This window comes from Oncorhynchus tshawytscha, unplaced genomic scaffold (assembly GCF_018296145.1).
Source record: "Oncorhynchus tshawytscha isolate Ot180627B unplaced genomic scaffold, Otsh_v2.0 Un_scaffold_4246_pilon_pilon, whole genome shotgun sequence".
NCBI lineage: Eukaryota > Metazoa > Chordata > Actinopteri > Salmoniformes > Salmonidae > Oncorhynchus > Oncorhynchus tshawytscha.
The window spans coordinates 451,816-477,500 of record NW_024609831.1 but is presented as its reverse complement, the minus strand read 5'-3'; the positions used below and the strand labels follow the sequence as shown (position 1 = coordinate 477,500).

The 25,685-nt window shown below is 43.6% G+C and overlaps 1 protein-coding gene across 1 annotated transcript in view; it reads right to left on the bottom strand.

Moving 5' to 3' along the window:
• The window catches only part of kalrnb (kalirin RhoGEF kinase b), a gene marked incomplete at its 5' end in the record, with an annotated part of 61,778 nt that overhangs the window by 5,198 nt on the left and 30,895 nt on the right, over positions 1 to 25,685 (bottom strand). The window contains 5 exons of the mRNA XM_042319397.1: positions 498 to 823; positions 14,859 to 15,111; positions 22,321 to 22,423; positions 23,847 to 24,001; positions 24,763 to 24,864. Of these exons, the coding sequence (XP_042175331.1) occupies positions 498 to 823; positions 14,859 to 15,111; positions 22,321 to 22,423; positions 23,847 to 24,001; positions 24,763 to 24,864 (939 nt within the window). The remainder of the gene's footprint in view (positions 1 to 497; positions 824 to 14,858; positions 15,112 to 22,320; positions 22,424 to 23,846; positions 24,002 to 24,762; positions 24,865 to 25,685) is intronic.

Below are 25,685 nucleotides of genomic sequence, written 5' to 3'. Positions count from 1 at the left end.
GTATATGTTGCTGGTTGTATGATCATATGTATATGTTGCTGGTTGTATGATCATATGTATATGTTGCTGGTTGTATGATCATATGTATATGTTGCTGGTTGTATGATCATATGTATATGTTGTTGGTTGTATGATCATATGTATATGTTGCTGGTTGTATGATCATATGTATATGTTGCTGGTTGTATGATCATATGTATATGTTGTTGGTTGTATGATCATATGTATATGTTGCTGGTTATATGATCATATGTATATGTTGCTGGTTGTATGATCATATGTATATGTTGCTGGTTGTATGATCATATGTATATGTTGTTGGTTATATGATCATATGTATATGTTGTTGGTTGTATGATCATATGTATATGTTGCTGGTTGTATGATCATATGTATATGTTGCTGGCTGCGGTGAAGTGTGTGTGTGTATCAGATTGTGTAAGTGCGTGTGTCATACCATGTGTGTGTACGTAAACTTGCTACAGTGTGTATCGTACCAGGTGTGTGTTAGCGGTGAGCGGCGTGGCTAGCTCGGGCCGGTTGTCTCGTCTCCTGGTGCGTAGTGGAGGTTTTTTCCCCTGGCTGTCGGCTTTACCCTGGCTCAGTCTCCTCACTGGGCTGGTCAGCCAGCGCTTCAATGTGTTCCCGGTACCAGAACCACTCCGCTTGGGCCCCGGGGAGCCCACGTTCACACCAGGAGAACCAATAGACACTCCGCCGGGGGAACTGACGGACACACCGCCAGGACCGGAGCCCAGGGATGTCTGGGACTGGAGAGATGCTACAGAGTCTGATCTGACCTCTGAACCTACAGGGCTGGGCTCTGGAGAAAGAGAGGGAGGGAGTAACGGACGGTGGGAGAGATAGGAAGGTAGGGATGGTGGGAGAGAGGGATGGAGAGAGGAAGTGAGAGAGGGATGGAAGAGGGAGGCAGAGAAGGGAGAGAAGGGAGAGAGAGGGAAGGTAGGAGGTATGTGAGTGGAAGGGAGAGAGGAAGATACAGAATCTTGTTCACATTTCCAAAGAATATTGTTGTCCAGTAAGATGACAGGCCTCCAATTCTTGAGAAGACCTACACTATACAGTGTATTCTTGAGAAGACCTACACTATACAGTGTATTCTTGAGAAGACCTACACTATACAGTGTATTCTTGAGAAGACCTACACTATACAGTGTATTCTTGAGAAGACCTACACTATACAGTGTATTCTTTAGAAGACCTACACTATACAGTGTATTCTTGAGAAGACCTATTCTTTAGAAGACCTACACTATACAGTGTATTCTTTAGAAGACCTACACTATACAGTGTATTCTTGAGAAGACCTACACTATACAGTGTATTCTTGAGAAGACCTACACTATACAGTGTATTCTTGAGAAGACCTTACAGTGTATTCTTTAGAAGACCTACACTATACAGTGTATTCTTTAGAAGACCTACACTATACAGTGTATTCTTTAGAAGACCTACACTATACAGTGTATTCTTTAGAAGACTACACTATACAGTGTATTCTTTAGAAGACCTACACTATACAGATTCTTGAAAGACCTACACTATACAGTGTATTCTTTAGAAGACCTACACTATACAGTGTATTCTTTAGAAGACCTACACTATACAGTGTATTCTTGAGAAGACCTACACTATACAGTGTATTACAGTGTATTCTTGAGAAGACCTACACTATACAGTGTATTCTTTAGAAGACCTACACTATACAGTGTATTATTGAGAAGACCTACACTATACAGTGTATTCTTGAGAAGACCTACACTATACAGTATATTCTTGAGAAGATCTACACTATACAGTGTATTCTTGAGAAGACCTACACTATACAGTGTATTATTGAGAAGTCCTACACTATACAGTGTATTCTTGAGAAGACCTACACTATACAGTATATTCTTGAGAAGATCTACACTATACAGTGTATTCTTGAGAAGACCTACACTATACAGTGTATTCTTGAGAAGACCTACACTATACAGTGTATTATTGAGAAGACCTACACTATACAGTGTATTCTTGAGAAGACCTACACTATACAGTGTATTCTTGAGAAGACCTACACTATACAGTGTATTCTTGAGAAGACCTACACTATACAGTGTATTATTGAGAAGACCTACACTATACAGTGTATTCTTGAGAAGACCTACACTATACAGTATATTCTTGAGAAGATCTACACTATACAGTGTATTCTTGAGAAGTGTATTATTGAGAAGACCTACACTATACAGTGTATTATTGAGAAGACCTACACTACACTATACACTATACAGTGTATTCTTGAGAAGACCTACACTATACAGTGTATTCTTGAGAAGACCTACACTATACAGTGTATTATTGAGAGAAGACCTACACTATACAGTGTATTCTTGAGAAGACCTACACTATACAGTGTATTCCTACACTATACAGTGTATTTTGAGAAGACCTTACAGATTCTTGAGAAGACCTACACTATACAGTGTATTCTTGATACAGAAGACCTACACTATACAGTGTATTCTTGAGAAGACCTACACTATACAGTGTATTCTTGAGAAGACCTACACTATACAGTGTATTCTTGTGTATTATTGAAAGACCTACACTATACAGTGTATTATTGAGAAGACCTACACTATACAGTGTATTCTTGAGAAGACCTACACTATACAGTGTATTCTTGAGAAGACCTACACTATACAGTGTATTCTTGAGAAGACCTACACTATACAGTGAGAAGACCTATACACTATTCTTGAGAAGACAGTGTATTCTTGAGAAGACCTACACTATACAGTGTATTCTTGAAAGACCTACACTATACAGTGTATTCTTGAGAAGACCTACACTATACAGTGTATTCTTGAGAAGACCTACACTATACAGTGTATTCTTTAGAAGACCTACACTATACAGTGTATTCTTGAGAAGACCTACACTATACAGTGTATTCTTTAGAAGACCTACACTATACAGTGTATTCTTTAGAAGACCTACACTATACAGTGTATTCTTGAGAAGACCTACACTATACAGTGTATTCTTGAGAAGACCTACACTATACAGTGTATTCTTGAGAAGACCTACACTATACAGTGTATTCTTGAGAAGACCTACACTATACAGTGTATTCTTGAGAAGACCTACACTATACAGTGTATTCTTGAGAAGACCTACACTATACAGTGTATTCTTGAGAAGACCTACACTATACAGTGTATTCTTTAGAAGACCTACACTATACAGTGTATTCTTGAGAAGACCTACACTATACAGTGTATTCTTGAGAAGACCTACACTATACAGTGTATTCTTTAGAAGACCTACACTATACAGTGTATTCTTGAGAAGACCTACACTATACAGTGTATTCGGAAAGTGTTGAGACCCCTTCACTTTTTCCACATTTTCTTACTTTACAGCCTTATTCTAAAAAGGATTACATAATTTTTCCCTCGTCAATCTATACACAATACCCCATAATGACAAAGCAAAAACAGGGTTTTGAAATTTTGGCAAATGTATTAAAAATAAAAATAAACAGAAATATTATATAAATATAAAAACAGTAAGTATTCAGACCCTTTGCTATGAGATTTGAAATTGAGCTCAGGTGCATCCTGTTTCCATTGATCATGTTTCTACAACCTGATTGTAGTCCAAAAGGGGGAAATTCAATTGATTGGACAGCATTTGGAATGGCACACACCTATCTATATAAGGTCCCACAGTTGACAGTGCATGTCAGAGCAAGGAAATGTCTATAGAGCTCCGAGACGGGATTGTGTCGAGGCACAGATCTGGGGAAGGGTACCAAAACATTTCTGCAGCATTGAAGGTCCCAAAGAAGGGAGACACGTCGCCGTTCATCGCGGAAGTCGAAAGCGGCGTCCTCCACTCTCTGAGCCCTCTGCAGTGACGGGATTCCTGAATGGGCTGCCGACATCGAATAGCTTCACTGCGCCGGAGCCTGTTGTCCCGGGAACATCTTCTCATGGAGCGTGGGAGGCTCCTTCCGTATCGGCCAACGTTGTGATGGCATCGCCAGGGTCTAAGGCGGGTTCTGCTTCACTGTGGTTACGGTGGGCTCTAGGGTATTGGACTGATCAGAAGTCATGCCCTCCTGGCTGTTGTCATCAAACATTGGAAAGGTTCTTGGTGAACTAAGTTGATGTGAAAACAATATTAGCATTACATGTAAGTCAGTTTTCACCATCTCCTCTGGTCACTGTGAGCTTTCCACATGTATCTGAAAGTGGTGACATGCCTAATGGTGCTCACCGGAGAAATGTCATTGCTATTCCTACTTTGTTTTATTTTCCTAATAGGTATAATTCAATCCTGTTGTTCTGAAATATCAAAGTAATCTGACTATTATTGAAACTCTGTGATTTTAAATGCAGAAAAGGTTTGACATTTTTACATCTTAACATTCATAGTTTATTACCTAAAATGGATAATGTCATGATCTGGGCCTCTCAGGCAGAACCTGATATTTCATTTTTGATCTGAAACCTGGTTAAAACTTCTTCGGGATAGGGGGCAGTATTTTCGCGCCCGGATGAAAAGCGTGCCCAAAGTAAACTGCCTGTTACTCAGGCCCAGGATATGCATATGCATGGTAGTATTGGATAGAAAACACTCTAAAGTTTCTAAAACTGTTAAAATAATGTCTGTGAGTATAACAGAACTGATTTGACAGGCAAAACCCTGAGCACAATCCATCCAGGGGAAAAAATGTTGAAGTCATTGTGTTTTCCAATGCTTTTCTATGGGAAACCTGATTTATTAGGGCCCCGATTGCAGTTCCTATGGCTTCCACTAGATGTCAACAGTCTTTAGAAATTTTCGATGTTTTTCTTTTGAGAAATGAAGAAGTAGTGCTAATTCATTCCATGTGTCACTCAGAAGGTCTCTAGTATTTTGGTGCGCGTAAACAAGAGCTCTGTGTTGTTTTTCTTCATTATTGGAAACTGTTTATCCCGTCTTAAATTTGATCGTTTATTTACATTTTAGGGTACCTGAGGTTGGATTAAAAATGTTGTTTGAAATGTTTGGACCAAGTTTACAGGTAACTTATTAGATACTTTGTAGTCATGTTGGGCCAGTTGGAACCGGTGTATTTCTGAATCAAACCCGCCAAATAAATTGACATTTTGGGGATATAAAGAAGGAATTTATCAAACAAAACGACCATTCATTGTGTCACTGAGACATTTGGGATTGCAAAAAGATGAAGATCGTCAAAGGTAAGGCATTAATTATATCGTTATTTCTGACTTGTGTCGCACCTGCCTGGTTGAAAAATGATTTTCATGTTTTTGTATGCGGGGCGCTGTTCTCAGATAATCAAATGGTGTGCTTTCGCCGTAAAGCCTTTTAGAAATCTGACACAGCAGCTGGATTAACAAGAAGTTAAGCTTTATTTTGATGTATTACACTTATATTTTCGTGAATGTTGAATATTTATATTTCTGTAGTTTGAATTTGGCGCTCTGCAATAACACCAGATGTTGTCAAATCTATCCCGCAAACGGGATTGGCGCTCTGAGGTTGCTATGGATGGTTACAATGTGTTTAACGCTGATAGGAAAGACAAAGGTGGTGATGTTGCTATTTACACAAAGAATATTATTTCTGTGTCTCTGTTAAAGGCTACCTCACATCCTAAACAATTTGAATTGTTGGCTTTAAGTCTTCAGTTGGGTTCAAACTCAAAAATAACAGTTATAGGAATCTATTGTCCACCCTCCGCCAAGAAATGTGTACTAAATGAACTCACTGATTTATTTGCCATTTTTACTACCCCAGAGGTGTTGATTTCCGGAGATTTTAATCTTGCATGGGGAACGCAGGCTGCTGACTATTTAAAATATTTTTGTACTAATCTAAATTTGACCCAGCTGATTACAAAGCCTTCATGTCCAAACTTAAAGGACCCTACGAAATTGACTTTGATTAACCTCATATTTACAAATACTCCAGAAAAATATGCTGGGAGTGGAGTGTTTGCTTTGGATATTAGTGACCACTGTCCCATTGTATGTGTCAAGGATATACGGATGCCTCGATCCAAACCTTGTTTTATCAACAAGAGGGATTTTAAACATTTCAATGAACATGTTGCATCTATACCTGACCCAGAGTTGGCTCTGAACCACTTCTCAAATGTGTCAATTGTATTGTAGATAAACATGCCCCCTTTAAAAAAATAAGAATTAAAAATAGGTTGGTTCAGTCCAGAGCTATCTGAAGTCATTCACAACAGAGGTGCTGCCTGAGCCAAAGCTAGATTCACAGACTCGGACCCAGACTGGCAGTCTTTCAGGCGATTGAGAAATCTGTGTGTAAAACTAGTTAACAAGCTAAATCAGATTATTATGTTGATACACTATCTGAATGTACAGGCAACCCAGCTACATTTTGGAAAGCTGTTAAATCACTGAAGGGTTGTGTCTCCTCTTGTCACAACATCCGCCAAAGTCGGGTCCTCTCCTTGTTCGGGCGGCGCTCGGCGTCGCCAGTCTTCTAGCCATCATCGATCCACAGTTCATTTTTCATTTTCCATGTGTTTTGTCTTTGTAACGGTCGTCGTATGAAGGAGAAGAGGAGGACCAATGCGCAGCGTGGTAAATGTCCATATTTAATAGAACAAACTAAACACGACAAAATACAAAAATAACAAAGTGAAATAACAAACCGAAACAGTTCCGTGTGGAACACACAGACACAGGAAACAATCACCCACAACTCAAAAGTGAAACCAGGCTACCTAAGTATGGTTCTCAATCAGGGACAACGATAAACAGCTGCCTCTGATTGAGAACCATACCAGGCCAAACACAGAATCCCAAATTATAGAAAAAGGGACATAGACTGCCCACCCCAACTCACGCCCTGACCATACTAAAACAAAGACATAACAAAGGAACTAATGTCAGAACGTGACAGTCTTGTTTTTCCTCACACCTGGTTTCACTTCCCACAATTACTTGTTGTATATTTAACCCTCTATTCACCCCATGTCTTTGTGTGGGATTGTTTATTGTAAGTGCATGTGCACGTTTTCTCTGGTGCGCGACGGGTTTTGTACCCATTTGTTTGTTGTTCTGGTTTCCGGTGGTTTTATGAATAAAACTGCTCCGTTGATTACCCAGTTTTGCCCTCTTGCGTCTGACTTCCCTGCCACCAGTTACACACTCCCTTACACATCTTCTCTCCCCCATGAAATTCATTTAGATTCTGGCCCTGCTACTGACAAAATTGATATCATTAATGTATTTAATCACCATTGTATATCAGCGGGCTATATCTTTGAATGTATTTCAAAGCCATCTCTTGAAAAGAGTCGTTTGGATGTTGATGGTGAAAAACTATTGTATGATACTGAAAATGCTGGTCAGGAGTTTTCTTTTCAGAAATTCACTGATAAAAAGGTCCTGGATGATTCGCTAACATTAGACAATAAAAAAATCCACAGGGGCTGATCATTTGGAGCCTGGTCTGCTTAAGTGTGCAGCTTCCTTTATTGCTGCCTCGGTAGCGCACATTTTAATGAACATTGTTATCAGGAAGTATTCCAAAAGCATGTAGATCTGCATATGTGCTGCCACTGCATAAGGGTGGGCATACCAAGGATCTGGACAACTATCACCCCATAAGGGTGGGGATACCAAGGATCTGGACAACTATCGCCCCATAAGGGTGGGGATACCAAGGATCTGGACAACTATCACCCCATAAGGGTGAGGATACCAAGGATCTGGACAACTATCGCCCCATAAGGGTGGGGATACCAAGGATCTGGACAACTATCACCCCATAAGGGTGGGGATACCAAGGATCTGGACAACTATCACCCCATAAGGGTGGGCATACCAAGGATCTGGACAACTATCACCCCATAAGGGTGGGGATACCAAGGATCTGGACAACTATCGCCCCATAAGGGTGGGGATACCAAGGATCTGGACAACTATCGCCCCATAAGGGTGGGGATACCAAGGATCTGGACAACTATCGCCCCATAAGGGTGGGCATACCAAGGATCTGGACAACTATCGCCCCATAAGGGTGGGGATACCAAGGATCTGGACAACTATCGCCCCATAAGGGTGAGGATACCAAGGATCTGGACAACTATCGCCCCATAAGGGTGGGGATACCAAGGATCTGGACAACTATCACCCCATAAGGGTGGGGATACAAAGGATCTGGACAACTATCGCCCCATAAGGGTGGGGATACAAAGGATCTGGACAACTATCGCCCCATAAGGGTGGGGATACAAAGGATCTGGACAACTATCGCCCCATAAGGGTGGGGATACAAAGGATCTGGACAACTATCGCCCCATAAGGGTGGGGATACAAAGGATCTGGACAACTATCGCCCCATAAGGGTGGGGATACAAAGGATCTGGACAACTATCGCCCCATAAGGGTGGGTATACAAAGGATCTGGACAACTATCGCCCCATAAGGGTGGGGATACAAAGGATCTGGACAACTATCGCCCCATTTCAAGACTACCTTGTTTAGCTATGATTCTTGAATCCTTGGTTAATGCACAACTTCGTTCCTTTTAATCTGATAATTGTATTCTTAATATAAACCAATCGGGGTTTAGGCCTGGGGATAGTACTACCACAGCAGCCACGCTAGTTGTTAATGATCTTGTCATTGGATGCTAAAAAGATCTGTGCGTCCTTCTTTATTGACCCGTCAAAGGTGTTTGAAACTGTTGATCATTCTGTTTTGCTGAAGTTATCAAGAATAGGCCTGGGATATACAGCCTGTTTATGGTTTCAGAATTATCTTAGCGACAGAACTCAGGCCATCTTGACAGACGCGTTTAAATCTAAATTTCAATATTAAATGGAAAAAGTTTAGAACAGCCAAGACGTTTCCTAGAGCTGGCCGCCCGGCCAAACTGAGCGATCAGGGGAGAAGGGCCTCGGTCACGGAGGTGACCAAGAACCTGATGGTCTCTCTGACAGAGCTCCAGAGTTCCTCTGTGGAGATGGGAGAACCTTCCAGAAGGACAACCATCTCTGCAGCACTCCACCAATCAGGCCTTTATGGTAGAGTGGCCAGATGGAAGCAACTCCTCAGTAAAATGCACCTGACAACCCACTTGGAGTTTACCAAAAGGCACCTAAAGGACCCTCAGACCTTGAGAAACAGATTCTCTGGTCTGATGAAACCAAGATTTGGCCTGAATGCCAAGTGTCACATCTGGGGGAAACCAGGCACCACTCATCACTTGGCATGTGGTGGCAGCGTCATGCTGTGGGGATGTTTTTCAGTATCAGGGACTAGGAGACTAGTCAGGATCGGGAAAGATGAACGGAGCAAAGTATTAGAGAGGTCCTTGATAAAAACCTGCTCCAAAGCGCTCAGGACCTCAGACTGGGGAGAAGGTTCACCTCCCAACAGGACAATGACCCTAAGTACACAGCCAAGACAACACAGGAGGGGCTTCGAGACCAAGTCTCTGAATGTTATTGAGTGGCCCAGCCAGAGCCTGAACTTGAACCCAATCAAACATCTCTGTAGAGACCTGAACATAGCTGTGGACGCTACCCATCCAACCTGACAGAGCTTGAGAGGATCTGCAGAGAAGAATGGGAGAAACTCCCCAAATACAGGTGTGCCAAGCTTGTAGCGTTATACCCAAGAAGACTCAAGGCTATAATCGCTGCCAAAGGTGCTTCAACAAACTGCTGAGTAGAACAGTACTGGGTCTTAAGTACTGGGTCTTAATACTTATGTAAATTTGATATTTCAAAAAAATATATATTATAAATTTGTAAAAAATCTACAAACCTGTTTTTGCTTTGTCATTATGGGGTATTGTGTGTAGATTGATTAGGTGGAAAAATGATTTAATTCATTTTAGAACAAGGCTGAAACGTAACAAAATTTGGAAAAAGTGAAGGGGTCTGAATACTTTCTGAAAACACTGTATATACAAACTTTAGTTTAAATGAGTGGATTTGGCTGTTTCAGCCACACCGGTTGCTGACGGGTGTATAAAATTGAACACACAGCCATGCAATCTACATAGACAAACATCGGCAGTAGAATGGCCTTAATGAAGAGCTCAATGACTGTCAACGTGGCACAGTCATAGGATGTCTAGCAGCAACAATGGCTCAGCAGCGAAGTGCTAGGCCACACAAACTCACAGAACGGGACTGCCAAGTGGTGAAGCACGTAGCGCGTATAAATCGTCTGTCCTTGGTTGCAACACTCACTACCGAGTTCCAAACTGCCTCTGGAAGCAACGTCAGCACAAGAACTGTTCGTCGGTGGCTTTAGGAAATGGGTTTCCATGGCTGAGCAGCCGCACACAAGCCTAAGATCACCCTGAGCAAAGCGTCGTCTGGAGTGGTGTAAAGCTCACTGCCATTGGACTCTGGAGCAGTGGAAACGTGTTCTCTAGAGTGATGAATCACGCTTCACCATCTGGCAGTCTGAAAGACGAATCTGGGTTTGGCGGATGCCAGGAGAACGCCACCTGCCCGAATGCATATTGCCAACTGTAAAGTTTGGTGGAGGAGGAATGGTTTGGGTTAGGCGCCTTAGTTCCAGTGAAGGGAAATAACGCTACAGCATATAATGACATTCTAGACGACTCTTTGCTTCCAACTGTGTGGCAACAGTTTGGGGACGGCGCTTTCCTGTTTCAGCATGACAATGCCCCCATGCACAAAGCGATGTCCATACAGAAATGTTTTTTTTCGAGATCCATGTGGAAGAATTTGACTGGCCTGTACAGAGCCCTGACCTCAACCCCATCGAACACCTTTGGGATGAATTTGGAACACCGACTGCAAGCCAGGCCTAATTGCCCAACATCAGTGCCCAACCTCACTAATGCTCTTGTGGCTGAATGGAAGCAAGTCCCCGCAGCAATGTTCTAACATCTAGTGGAAAGCCTTCCCAAAACAGTGGAGGCTGTTATAGCAGCAAACTGGGGACCAACTCCATATTAATGCCCACGATTTTGGAATGTAGTATACCCCCAACCCCCAACCCCCTCCTAAAGATATAGGTTTTGAAAGGAATATCTCTCAAAGTATTGTAAGTGTGTTGTTGTTCGATAGGACTGTAGGAGGGAAGAGAAAGGGTGGGAAGAAGGGAGGGAGGGAGGGAGGGAGGGAGGGAGGGAGGGAGGGAGGGAGGGAGGGAGGGAGGGAGGGGAGGGAGGGAGGAGAGGGAGAGAGAGCGGTAGTGAGGGAAGTACAGCATGCTGGGTTGTCAAAAACTGCAAGAGGGAGAAAAGGTGGGAGAGAGAGTGAGAGAGAAGGAGGGAGGAGGAAAGGAGAGAGGGAGGAAAGGTGGGAGAGAGAGTGAGAGAGAAGGAGGGAGGAGGAAAGGAGAGAGGGAGGAAAGGTGGGAGAGAGAGTGAGAGAGAAGGAGGGAGGAGGAAAGGAGAGAGGGAGGAAAGGTGGGAGAGAGAGTGAGAGAGAAGGAGGGAGGAGGAAAGGAGAGAGGGAGTAAAGGTGGGAGAGAGAGTGAGAGAGAAGGAGGGAGGAGGAAAGGAGAGAGGGAGAAAAGGTGGGAGAGAGAGTGAGAGAGAGAGAAGGAGGGAGGAGGAAAGGAGAGAGGGAGGAAAGGTGGGAGAGAGAGTGAGAGAGAGAGAAGGAGGGAGGAGGAAAGGAGAGAGGGAGGAAAGGTGGGAGAGAGAGTGAGAGAGAAGGAGGGAGGAGGAAAGGAGAGAGGGAGAAAAGGTGGGAGAGAGAGTGAGAGAGAGAGATGGAGGGAGGAGGAAAGGAGAGAGGGAGAAAAGGTGGGAGAGAGAGTGAGTGAGAGAGAAGGAGGGAGGAGGAAAGGAGAGAGTGAGAGAGAAGGAGGGAGGAGGAAAGGAGAGAGGGAGAAAAGGTGGGAGAGAGAGTGAGAGAGAAGGAGGGAGGAGGAAAGGAGAGAGGGAGGAAAGTGCAGGCTTTGGGGGGATGGCAGTTCCCTTTCTCAGGTAAACTTCCTCTGAGACAACAAACCGCAGACCACAGGAACTCTTGGTTTCTGTATGACTGACCCAACCGCACACACAGAAACAACAAACACACAAAGCCCAAGGATAAGTGTGTGCGTGTTTCCGGGTGGGTGGGTGAACGTATCTGGAGCAATTTCAGCAGAAATGAGTGAGCAAAACTGGACTAACTAGTATAACCTGAATAACTAGTCTTGTAGCCAAACAGAAATGGACACAGACAGAGGCAGAGAGATGGAGTGAAAGAATTTCAGGTATGGCCACCAAATCTGTGTGTGTATGTGTGTTGTAAATGGGATATGTTAGGAGATCATAATTATTAATACATTCTCCTAGCCTGGCAAAACATCAGCTTATGTGTCCATGTTGCTCCTACAATCCCTCTCTCTACCTCTCTCTACCTCTCTCTACCTCTCTCTCTACCTCTCTCCCTCCCTCTCTGTGTGTCTTTCTATCTCTACCTCTCTCTCTCTCCCTCTCGCTCTCTCTCTCTCTCTACCTCTCTATCTCTCTCTCCCTCTATCTAACAACTAGAACAACACACAGCACAGGATCAAATCAAAGCAAAGTCAGCTATACTACCACACACACACACACACACACACACACACACACACACACACACACACACACACACACACACACACACACACACACACACACACACACACACACACACACAGACACACACACAGTCACTCACCTGTCTCATCAATCTCTCCCAGGATCCAACTCCAAACCCTGGAGCAAGAGCAACAGCCTCTCCCCCTGCGCATGCCTCCCCCCTACCACATTACCCAGACAGAGAGGCAGACGGAGAGGAGGGATAGAGGTTCCTCTCCTAACTCCAGACTGAAACTCAACTCAACTCTGAGATCTAAACTGTTTAAAAAGGCGGAGTTAGAGCTGAACAGTTCTAAGGAAAGAGGCGGGATTAAGTTAGATAACTAGCGAATTAAGTGAAATGATTGAGAGAAATTGTGTGTGAATGTGTGTCTGTGTGATCATGTTGTTAATGTGTGTTACACTCTAAAGTAGGACACTGCAGTTTTCACCTGCTGTGCTTCTACTAGTATTGTTTCCCATGCCGTACACACGTACACACACAAACACACAAACACACACACACACACACACACACACACACACACACACACACACACACACACACACACACACACACACACACACACACACACACACACACACAAACACAAACACACACGCAGGATGTGTGTGTTGGGTTTTAACTTTAGCGTCAATGTTTGACAGTCAGGTCAATGTATAAACCTCTGAACGCCACCTGTGGCTTTACCTTTACCCTTGTGTGTGTGTGTGTGTGTGTGTGTGTGTGTGTGTGTGTGTGTGTGTGTGTGTGTGTGTGTGTGTGTGTGTGTGTGTGTGTGTGTGTGTGTGTGTGTCTGTGTGCATGTTCTCAGGTCAGGCAGGAATTCTTTATTCTGACCTGCCACAACAAACTGGAGATTAGAACTGGTACGATAGTTACCCAGCTTGTAAGTTTCTTCACACACACACACACACACACACACACACACACACACACACACACACACACACACACACACACACACACACACACACACACACACACACACACACACACACACACACACACACACACACACATACACACAGAGGGAGTCCCATAAGTGAGTTTCAGGGACTACACTAAACTGTATTTATAATGCAGAGGTAAAATATTAAAGATTGAAGACTGTTTGTTTGGGTGAACACCCGTCAGACTGAATTACCACCATCTAAAGTTCCTTTCTGTTTCTGCTCTTTTCTTCACTTCTCTTGTTGCCTGCCTTCCCTCTCTCTTTGTCTGGAGTCACAAAACACTCCTTACGCAAAAACTTAAGAAGCTGCTTAAGAAAAAAAAAAGTTAATAAGATTTGCAATTCCTCAACAATATCTTAATGATTTTCTTACAAACTTCTTAAATATCTTCTTACAAATCTTCTTAAGATGTTTGTTGCTAGGCAACCATCTTAGCTAGCTATATGTCTAGCAGTGGCAATCATGTTAGCATATTTCTTACTGAGATTACTGTTCTAAAACATGTTCTTGTTCTTTTTAAAATAATCAATACTGAAACTTTCAGATGAGGTTTGTGAGTGAATTAAACATGTTCCTTTGCTTTCATGAGCTTTTTCTCTCACTGCTCTGAGTTGAAGACAAAGGGTTTAGCTGTCTAGGAATGAACAACATTTACAATAACTTTATTTTCAAGAATCAAATTTCTTCTTAACTTTTTACTTAAGGAGAAACATAAGAAATTGCGCAAGAACATTTCCAATGACCTTTTTGAGGAACAGCAAGTTTGCTTATCTTTCTTCTTAAGTCTATAGTTAAGGAACAAATGGCAGTAAAGAAGAAATGTCTTCTTAAGAAGGTTTTGTGAATCTGGGCCCTGATTTGCTACGTATATCAAATGTAAATGTTCATGGAGTATTTTAATGAAAGTTTAGAGTTATGCACGTCAGCATTTTGGCAGTTGAGAAGGTTCTTGAGTGGGATGTTGAAATTTCCTCTAGATTAAACAGGAAATTAACAGCAGCAGAGAGGAAGTGACCCAAGAACAATAATACCACTTCCTATTTGAAGGCCACCAGACTGGACTGACACAGGTCACCATAACAACCAGAGATGGAGTTGTGTTTCTGAGCCTCCAAGAGTGAGAAAGTACCTCAGCAGAACTCACCAAGGTAAAACCACTAAGAATTCAGCTAAAACAACAAACACTTTTTACAAAAGTATCAAAATGATTTTCCTAATGGAGCTCCCCATACGTTCCCATGCATTTCACCCCAGAACTCCGTCAGTCTCACCTTTCCCAGCGGTGGTGGCAGGCATCAAGCCGTCCATGTCAGCGCTGTGGGAGTGGGAAAGGCAGAGGGCAGTCATGGGTACCAGGCCCTCCTGTGGGGGGGTGTGGTCTGTGGTCCTGACCAGACACCAGCCCGATCGCTCACTGGACCGCTCCACTAGCTCCACGGTCTGACCGCAACGAACACTCAGCTCCTCAGCCCCGCCCGCCGAGAAGTCCAACAGGACCACGGTCAACTCACAGCCACCGGACAGCTAGAGAGGAGGGGGAGAGATGGCAGAGAAAGAGAAAGAGAGAGAGGGAGAGAGATAGAGATAGAAAGAGAGTGAGAGAGAGGGGAGAGAGGACAGAGAGAAAGAAAGAGAGAGAGGGTGTGTTAACATTGTGTAAACTGAGTGGCCTCAGGTTGTCTAGCGGTTAGTCCCCACTCATTTAATAAAGAAAGAAAACATTGTGTAAAATGTGGTAATTTCAAAGTATGAGCTAAAGCTTCGAGAGAGAAGTGAAAGTATAGAGTATAAATAACAGTCTATGAATGACAGGAAAGACTGAGGGATGTAGAAGTTGTGGTCTTAACGTTGACACTGGTATGCAGGGCAGGGCAGAGCACCGTCAGGCACACTATACCACATAGTCTCACACGTAAATCCTCCCAAATGACCTCTCTTGACCCCACTTGTCTTACCCCCATAAACCAGTTCTGATTGAATTGGTTCAATAGCCCTGAAACTCTGGGTTGCCAGTTTTGATTGAATAGTGTCAATAACCCTTAAACCTCGGGTTGCCAGTTCTGATTGAATAGGGTTCAATAACCCTGAAACTCTGGGTTGCCAGTTTGATTGAATAGGGTTCAATAGCCCTGAAACACTGGGTCTCCAGTGAGTGATTCCAGCCCTAGGTGTTTTGAAACACCTGACTAGAGCATGACCTGATCCTTATGGTACAGACAGAAGAAGGAAAACACTCACAACAAGGGAGAGAGAGAGAGAGAGGAGGGGAGAGACAGGGAGAGAGAAAGAGAGAGAGAGAGAGAGAGAGAGAGAGAGAGAGAGAGAGGGAGGAGGGGAGAGACAGGATAGGGTATGAGAAAGAGAAGAGGGGAGAGATGGAGAGGGTATAAGAGAGTGGTGGAGACAGTGAAAGAGAGAGAGAGAGAGAGAGAGAGAGAGAGAGAGAGAGGGGAGAGACAGGGAAAGAGAGAAAGAGAGAGAGAAAGGGGGGAGACAGGATAGGGTATAAGAGAGAGAGGAGGGGAGAAACAGGGAGGATGGGAGAGACAGTGAGAGAGAGGAGGAGAGAGACAGTGAGAGAGAGGAGGGGAAAGACAGTGAGAGAGAGGAGGGGAAAGAGTGAGAGAGAGGAGGGGAGAGACAGTGAGAGAGAGGAGGGAGAGAGTGAGAGGAGGGGAGAGACAGTGAGAGATGAGGGGAGAGACAGTGAGAGATGAGGGGAGAGACAGTGAGAGATGAGGGGAGAGACAGTGAGAGAGAGGAGGGGAAAGACAGTGAGAGAGAGGAGGGGAGAGACAGTGAGAGAGGAGGGGAGAGACAGTGAGAGAGAGGAGGGGAAAGACAGTGATAGAGAGGAGGGGAGAAAGGAAAGGAGGGAATAAAGGCAGGAGAAAAGAAGCGAGGGAGAAGAGGTGAGTGCAGAGAGGAACAGAGGTAGGTATGGAGGGAAGAAAGGAGAGTGACGGAGATAGAGAACGAAGGAGGTATGATATCTAGTCCTCCTTTAGTGTTCCTATGAGAGAAACATGCTGATTGGATAAATATGTGAATATGTAAATCACGGCTGTCCTTCCAGGAGCTATCTGTTATCGATCGACACACACACACACACACACACACACACACACACACACACACACACACACACACACACACACACACACACACTCCATGGGGACTGTTGGGGTGTTCCCCATCCAAATCATTCACAGATGTTTTGGGAATCCTGCCATACGGACACAGCTTTCCCAACAGAGAGAGAGACATAGAGAGAGAGAGAGAGAGAGAGAGAGAGAGAGAGAGAGAGAGAGAGAGAATGGGAGGAAAGAGAGAGACTGAGGGAGGGAAAGAGAGAGAGCACCAGAGACAGATATGGTGAAAGTGAACAGTACAGACCGGGTAAAGAACTCCCAGTAGAGTAGTACTGATGGTGAAAATACACTCAGCTCTGAACAGTTTGGTTGTGACCATATACACACACACACTTACATAGGCTACATACAAACTAATACATCAGATGGTAAAACACCTGCTCCCAATGTCTCAGTGGGTCAGTCTAGAGGCATGGTGCTGCAACAGCAAGGTTGTGGGTTTGATTCCTGCATTGACGACATACTGAATGTCTTACTATCTGTGTTGACGGTTCCGTCAGTCATCTGGCTAAGAGCGTTTGCTAAATGGCCATATCATAACAACATGGTCATAATAAAGTGTATAATAATATATATGTATATTAATACTAAACACACAATCTAAATGAAACATTCAAGATGTGTAGAAATGTATACATACCAAGATATCACTGGTGAACTGTTCCCCAAAAGATTCAGAATGACTTTAAAAACTGTGTGAGGGAAACACCCTCTCTCTCACCCTCATAACACATGTACACACACACGCGTGCGCACATATGCGCACACACACAACACACACAGCTACTGCTACAGGGATGAGGTCATGAGACTGGTCTATTGTTTTGGGGAGACACCCCTCTGGTCCTGTTTTGGCTCTCTGTACTGCACTGCCTCAGAGGAGGGGAGAAGAATCGCTCACTTCCTGCAATTCCTATGGTGGCCAGATGGTGACACTAACAAAAGATTGGAGAAGTACAGAAAGACATCTCTTCGGTGTTATATCCTCTCCAAATTGCACTGCGAAAGACAGCAGAAGACAACTGTGAGAAGTACAATAAAGAGGTGAATGAAAAGATCAAGTCCAACTTCTATGTTGATGACTGCCTTAAATCTAGTGGCCACAGAAGAATAAGCCATAGCTCTCACAAAAAAAAACTCAGAGATGTGTGCGGTCAGGGTAGGTTCCAGTTGACCAAGTTGGTCAGCAACAGCCGTGAGGAACACGAAGCCAAGCAGATAAAAGATCTGGACCTGTACAGAGAGAAGCTGCCTGTTGAAAAAGCACTTGGAATCCAATGGAACATTGAAAGTGATGCATTTACCTTCCGAGTCATCGTCGAGAACAGACCCCTTACGAGAAGAGGTATCTCTCAACCATCAGCTCTGTTTACCATCCATTACGTTTCCTCGCCCCATTTATCTTAAAGGCAAAGCAGATTCTTCAAGAGTTTTAAAGTGTGGATGGGACGAAGTCATCCCCGAAGAACACTTTATTTCATGGAGGAGATGGCTCTCAGAGGTGGACCAGCTGTCCAGATTCCAGATTGACTGGGTCATGATGCCTGAGAACAGCTGCATCACTTCGGTGATGCAAGTGAAGAAGGTTATGGCACGGCAAGTTACCTTAGGTTCACAAACGGTATGGAAAAGGTCCACATTGCATTCATGCTGGGGAAATCAAGAGCGTATCCACTCAAGCAGATGACGATCCCCAGACTGGAAGTTGCTGTAGCAACATTGGCGGTGCGAGTGGACAGGATGTTAAGGTTGGAGCTCCAGATTGAACTCTAGGAGTCAACTTCCTGGACAGAAACTTCCTGGACAGAAAGCCAGTCCGTGCTAAAATACATCCGCAACGATACCAAGAGATTCCATACCTTTGTGACTAATAGGGTTGCTGTGATCCGTGACATATCGAAAGCAAAATAGTGGAGGTATTTGATCTCCAAACCCAACCCAGCCGACGATGCCTCAAGAGGGTTACATGTTGAAACTTTCCTGAACTCAAAGAGATGGCTCAAAGGACCAGAATACCTGGAGAAAGCAGAAACACACATGCCGAAAGTCCCCGAGGAGCTTGGCTCCATCCCTCCGGATGATCCAGAGGTGAGAAAAGACGTCATCGTAAACAGTACAAGTGTGGAAGAAAATAGTCAGACCAGCAAACTGATTGAGTACTATACAACATGGAACAGCTTGAAGAAAGCAACTGAAACTGAAGAGAGTTCTACAGTTAAGCCAGAAAAGGAAAGTTCTCACAAAAACGGATCCAGAATCAGATCAGAGTTTAACAAACTCATTGAAGGAACAAATTGACATTTTCAAACTAACGTTTGGAAAAGAAAGTCTCTCTGTGGATGACCTAGATGAAGAAGAAAGGGTAATCATTCGATTTGAGCAAAGACAGCACTTTAAGCTTATGGCTCAATACTGCCCCCGTTGGAGGAAGTGCGTGCCCATAGTTGAAAATATTTTTTTCCAAAATTGCTAATATATGCATATAATAATAATTATTGAATAGAAAACACTCTAAAGTTTCTAAAACCGTTTAAATTATGTCTGTATGTAAAGCAGAACTCTCAAGCCTTTCTCCCAAACTCTCTCTTGTCAAGAGAAAAGTTGGGTCAACTTTGGCATCGCCCCCACCCTTCCCAGGCAGCTACCGATCTGGGAACAGTATGTATTTGTTCAGCGCGATGGGCGAAAATGCCCGGTTCACTCTCACATACATGCACTCTATTGCGCGCGGCCGATTTGGGGAACGTTCTTTTCCAATAGACACCAGTTGAAGCCGGTTCGTTTGTTCGCGATGATCATTGTTTTACATGATAAAAACATCATTTTGCTCGATTCTGCACTTAGTTTGACCAGTTTAGTCAACATATAATATGTAATTTTGAAGTTTGATTGCGCAAGAGTGCGGGACCAGAAGGAGCAGAAGTTATTTTGGGTGCATTTCAGCTGAAGCTGTTAGCATATGCTAATACAAAGACGCACAACTTGAAACCAAACGATGTATTGGGTAGACTCCTTCACGTCTTCTGATCGAAGAACATCAAAGGTAAGGGAATATTTATGTGGTTATTTTGGGTTTCTGTGGACTCCAAACGTAGAGGAGACACTGCTAATATCTGAGACTCATAGCATAGACAGTGAACGAATTCTGTAACGTTAAAAATAAATGTAACACAGCGGTTGTATTAAGAAGAAGTGTATCTTTGTAACTATATGTAGAACATGTATATTTAGTCATGTTTATTGCTTGTTATCTGACGTTATCTGTCCGAGCTATCATAATTTCTCCGGACATTTTGAGTAGCATTTTTGAAATGTCGTCATTGTAAACAGAGATTTATGGATATTAATGGCATATTATTGTGTACTGTGTAACATGTAATATTACTGTCATCTGATGAAGATTTTCAAAAGGTTAGTGAATTATTTATTTTTTAATCCTACTTTTAAATTTTATATTTTCTGGGACAAAATGGCCGCCGCTTGCATTTTGTTTCGGTGGTGGTCTAATATAAATGTGTGCTATGTTTTCGCCGTAAAACATTTTAGAAATCTGACTTGCTGGGTAGATGAACAAGGTGTTTATCTTTCATTTGAGCTATTGGACTTGTGTAGGTGTGGAGGTTAAATATGTCTAAGAATATTTTTTCACATTTTGCGTTATGCTAATGAGCTTGAGCCGTAGTCACGATCCCGGATCCGGGATGGGTAGCATCAAGAGGTTAAACAAATCGCACTCATTGTGAAAGGAAGACAGTGTGCCAAGGGAAGCGGCTCAATCTGTAAGCTTTATCCAATTGTTGACAATGGCATTCTGAGAGTGGGAGGAAGGTTAAGCAAAGCTGCTATGCCTATAGAACTAAAGAATCCTATGATCCTGCCCAAAGACTTCCACATCTTCAGACTGATCTTACTCCACGTCCATGAGCAGGTTGGCCACTCTGGGAGAGGACACATGCTTTCCAGTCTTCGCCAGCGATATTAGATGCCATGTGCCAAGTCCTTAGCATGGAAGATCCTAAGAGCTGTGTCTTCTGCAGGCGGGTACAACCTAGAGCTGGAGAACAGAAGATGGCCGACCTTCCACAAGATCGGGTGTCACCTGATTTGCCGGCTTTCACCCATGTGGACCTAGATTACTTCGGCCCCATAGAGGTGAAGCGAGGCCGCGTTCATGTGAAGCTGTATGGTGGGATCTTTACTTGCCTTGTGAGTTGAGTTGTCCACTTAGAATTTGCTAGTTACCTGGATACGGATTCCTGCATCAATGCCCTGCACAGAACAGACAATGGCACCAACTTTGTTGGAACACACAGAGAGCTAGGAGAAGCGTTGAAAGAGCTGGTTCACAACAAGATTCAAAATGCATTACTGAAGGAAGGAGTGAATTGGTCATTCAACCCTCCCTCTGGAGCCCACCATGGGGGGTATGGGAGAGGTTGAAAAATATCCTCTATTTAGTCCTTAAAGAGCAAGTACTGGATGATGAGGCTTTGCAGACAGCCTTGTGTGAAGTTGAGGCGATCATGAACGACAGACCAATCACAACTGTAACAAATGACCCTAACGATCTAAAATCCCAGACTCCGAACCATCCACTTTATCTGAAAACAAAGCCAGTCCTGCCACCAGGACTATTCCAGAGAGGAGACCTATACTCACCAAGGAGATGGAAGCAAGTACAATATATCACTGACCTCTTCTGGAAGAGCTGGATAAGGGAGTATCTTCCACTTATGCAGGAGTGGAACAAGTGGAAGAAAACTAAGAGAAACTTCAGTCCTGGTGACCTTGTTTCCATCGTGGATGACACAGCTCCAAGGAACTCCTGGCTAATGGGGCGTGTGGTTGAGGCGTGTGTCAGTGCAGTTAACAATTAGGGGCCGGTATGTTAGAGCCGATTTAGACATAGTTGGATAAAAGACAGAACATACAGAGCTCCATGTAGCTGTGTGTATTTTTTCTATATGAAATATGAATGTATGTGATGAATTATTAGGTACGTACCTTTATGATTTATATTTACCTGGTTGAGGTATATTCCTTTGTTATTAGTGTACCTTAGTTTCTGCCCCCCCCTCTTGCCCATTCATTGTACTGTGGTAAGTGTGTTAGTGGTAGGATAAAGACAGGATAGTTGGGCCTTCGGGGGTGGAGGGAGTCCTAGCTAGACAGTTTAGAGTTTTGACCAGACATACAAACAGAACATAATATGCATTTTCATGTCAAATAATCTATGCCTTAAGTTGATTAGAGAATCACTTTAGTTAGATATAAGAAAAATCAATCATCTATTTTGTTGCACCATATCCCTGGATCTCATTGAATGTTTTTGCCGTTTGGCTTTTGGGAAGTTTGAATGTGGACTGTATGCGTCAGAAACAACCCTGCCCCAGACTTGGCAGTGGTTATGTTCCATTAGCAAAGGAAGTCCCTACACTCATAGAACGTCAATAAAAACTCATACACTCTTAGAAGCTCTCAGAGTCTCTGTATGAGTATATATACACACTTAGAACAGATCACTCTTGGGTACTTTTTGTGTAAACAGTGGTGGCTGCTGGGTAGTGTAGTCTGTCTCTACCTTGTCGCTGTCTGCTGTGTTCTGAGAGGTGCGGGAGGCAATGGAGACGGTGTCCGGCTGGCTGCTGGCATCTCCCAGGCTGTCTGCATCCTCATTGGTGTCTCTGGGGGGGTGACGTGTACACATCAAAAATATCATGATACGTACCGCACAACCTGATGAAACTTACATAATAAAAACTACAGAGATCCTATCAAAGTTCCAGAATGGGGTGAAAATGGCAGCCATATTGGACAGGGAGAAATCCCACCCAGTCTAATGTGAATGAATGGCAGCCATATTGGACAGAGAGAAATCCCACCCAGTCTAATGTGAATGAATGGCAGCCATATTGGACAGGGAGAAATCCCACCCAGTCTAATGTGAATGAATGGCAGCCATATTGGACAGGGAGAAATCCCACCCAGTCTAATGTGAATGAATGGCAGCCATATTGGACAGAGAGAAATCCAACCCAGTCTAATGTGAATGAATGGCAGCCATATTGGACCCCACCCAGTCTAATGTGAATGAATGGCAGCCATATTGGACAGGGAGAAATCCCACCCAGTCTAATGTGAATGAATGGCAGCCATATTGGACAGGAGAAATCCAACCCAGTCTAATGTGAATGAATGGCAGCCATATTGGACAGGGAGAAATCCCACCCAGTCTAATGTGAATGAATGGCAGCCATATTGGACAGGGAGAAATCCAACCCAGTCTAATGTGAATGAATGGCAGCCATATTGGACAGGGAGAAATCCCACCCAGTCTAATGTGAATGAATGGCAGCCATATTGGACAGGGAGAAATCCCACCCAGTCTAATGTGAATGAATGGCAGCCATATTGGACAGGGAAAATCCAACCCAGTCTAATGTGAATGAATGGCAGTAGAGACATAATCCTGATTTTACTGATGGAGGAAAATAAAAGTAAGGCATGTGATATATCACAAATTGTGTAACAGAATTATTGTCAACCTAAAATATTGTTATATAATTATAAATAAATAAAATATATGTAAACAGACCATAAATGTCTAAATGTTTCCTTTCCTGGAAAGCTGAGAGTGCTGTTATATGATACAATATCAGAACTTGTTGTATTTACACTTGTAAATATCATCAACTGAATCATCAACTGATGCAGCCAGTGTGGCTGTGGATTGACTGCATTGTTTGAATGGAATGTTGGCATATTAGCATTTAATTTGAAACATTCATGGAATCATTCCTCTAAAACTGGCTGGCTATCTAGCTAGCTAACAAACAGTGTAGATAAATTCTTCAAATGTATTATTTAACACAATATCTTATCACAACACTGGCAAACCATGTTTGACCAACTCCCTGACCAAAATGTCTGACATTTATCCCAACATAAGAAGGTTCATGACCATTCTAGTATTCTAATTCCTAATTCTATACTAAAAACACTCAAACCCACTTCTCTGTCTTGCAAGTAATACAAACTGTACAACCACCTTAGCAGTACAAGAGACAAGAGAGGAAGTGGGCTGTGTGTGTGCATGTATGTACAAACCTCCTGTTGATGCTGCGCGTGCGGACCAGGGTGGGGGCGGGGGTCTTGGGGAGGGGGATGGGCTCCCTCAGCGCTCCTCTCAGATGGCCACGTCTCTCCTGGATCACCTGACGCACGCTACGTACCCACTCCTGCTTCAGCTCCAGAGATGAGGCCTGGGGAGGGAGGGAGGGAGGGAGGGAGGGAGGGAGGGAGGGAGGGAGGGAGGGAGGGAGGGAGAGAGAGGGAGAGGAGGGAGGGAGGGAGGGCGGGAGGGGGAGGGAGAGAGAGAGAGAGAGGGGAGGGAGGGAGGGAGGGAGGGAGGGAGGGAGGGAGGGGAGGGAGGGAGAGCGGGAGGGGAGAGAGAGAGAGAGAGAGAGAGGAGAGGGAGGGAGAGAGGGGGAGGGAGGGAGGGAGGGAGGGAGGGAGGGAGGGAGGGAGGGGGAGAGAGAGAGAGAAGGAGGGAGGGAGGGTGATAGAGAGAGAGATAGAGAACGGGAGGGGAGTTAGAGAGGGAGCGAGAGAAGGGGGAGGGCAGGAGATAGTGATAAAACGATACAAACAGATAGTAAAGTAAATATAGGAAAGCACAACAGAAGCCACATCAGAGGAGAGTGCACGTGAAAAGGTTCAGAGTGCACATGATTTTTAAATTGTTTATTGAACCTTTATTTAACTAGGCAAGTCAGTTAAGAACAACGTATTATCTACAATGACAGCCTACCCCGGCCAAACCCTAACCCGGGCTTCGCAGGGCCAATTGTGCGCCACCCTATGGGCCTCCCAATCACGGCCGGTTGTGATACAGCCTGGAATCAAACCCGAGTCTGTAGTGATGCCTCTAGCACTGAGATGCAGTTGGAGAGTGCACATGAAAAGGTTCACCAGAGATGACAGGCAGTAGGAGAGTGCACTTGAGAATATATTTGGCTGTTACCTTGAGGACGGTCTTGTTGTCCGAGGTGGGGGTACGGCCCACCCACAGAGCAAACTTACAGGGGTCCCCCTCAATATGCTCTGTCACCCCCAACTCTGACGTCTGGAAGAGGACACAAGGCAGTTAATGTTTCCTTTGGGAAACGAGGTGGGGTATATGGGATGTAGAATGCATGAAAGTATATATGTGTTGTAGCCATACCCTCAGGCTGCTATTGCAGAGGTACCTGGTGTGGTAGAGTAATATTTATATGTGTATTACTATGTTTATGGTATAGTATTGTATAGTATGGTATAGCATGGTATGGTATAGTATTGTATAGTATGGTATAGCATGGTATGGTATAGTATTGTATAGTATGGTATGGTATGGTATAGTATTGTATAGTATGGTATAGCATGGCATGGTATGGTATAGTATGGTATGGTATGGTATAGTATAGTATAGTATAGTATAGCATGGTATGGTATGGTATGGTATGGTATGGTATGGTATGGTATGGTATGGTATAGTATGGTATGGTATAGTATGGTATGGTATAGTATGGTATAATATGGTATGGTATAGTATGGTATAGTATGGTATGGTATGGTATGGTATAGTATGGTATAGCATGGTATGGTGTAGTATGGTATAGCATGGTATGGTATAGTATGGTATAGCATGGTATGGTATGGTATAGTATAGTATGGTATGGTATAGTATGGTATGGTATAGTATGGTATAGCATGGTATGGTATGGTATAGTATAGTATGGTATGGTATAGCATGGTATGGTATGGTATAGTATGGTATAGCATGGCATAGTATAGTATGGTATAGTATGGTATAGCATGCTATAGTATAGTATTGTATAGTATGGTATGGTATAGAATAGTATAGTATGGTATGGTATAGTATAGAAAGGTATAGTATGGTATGGT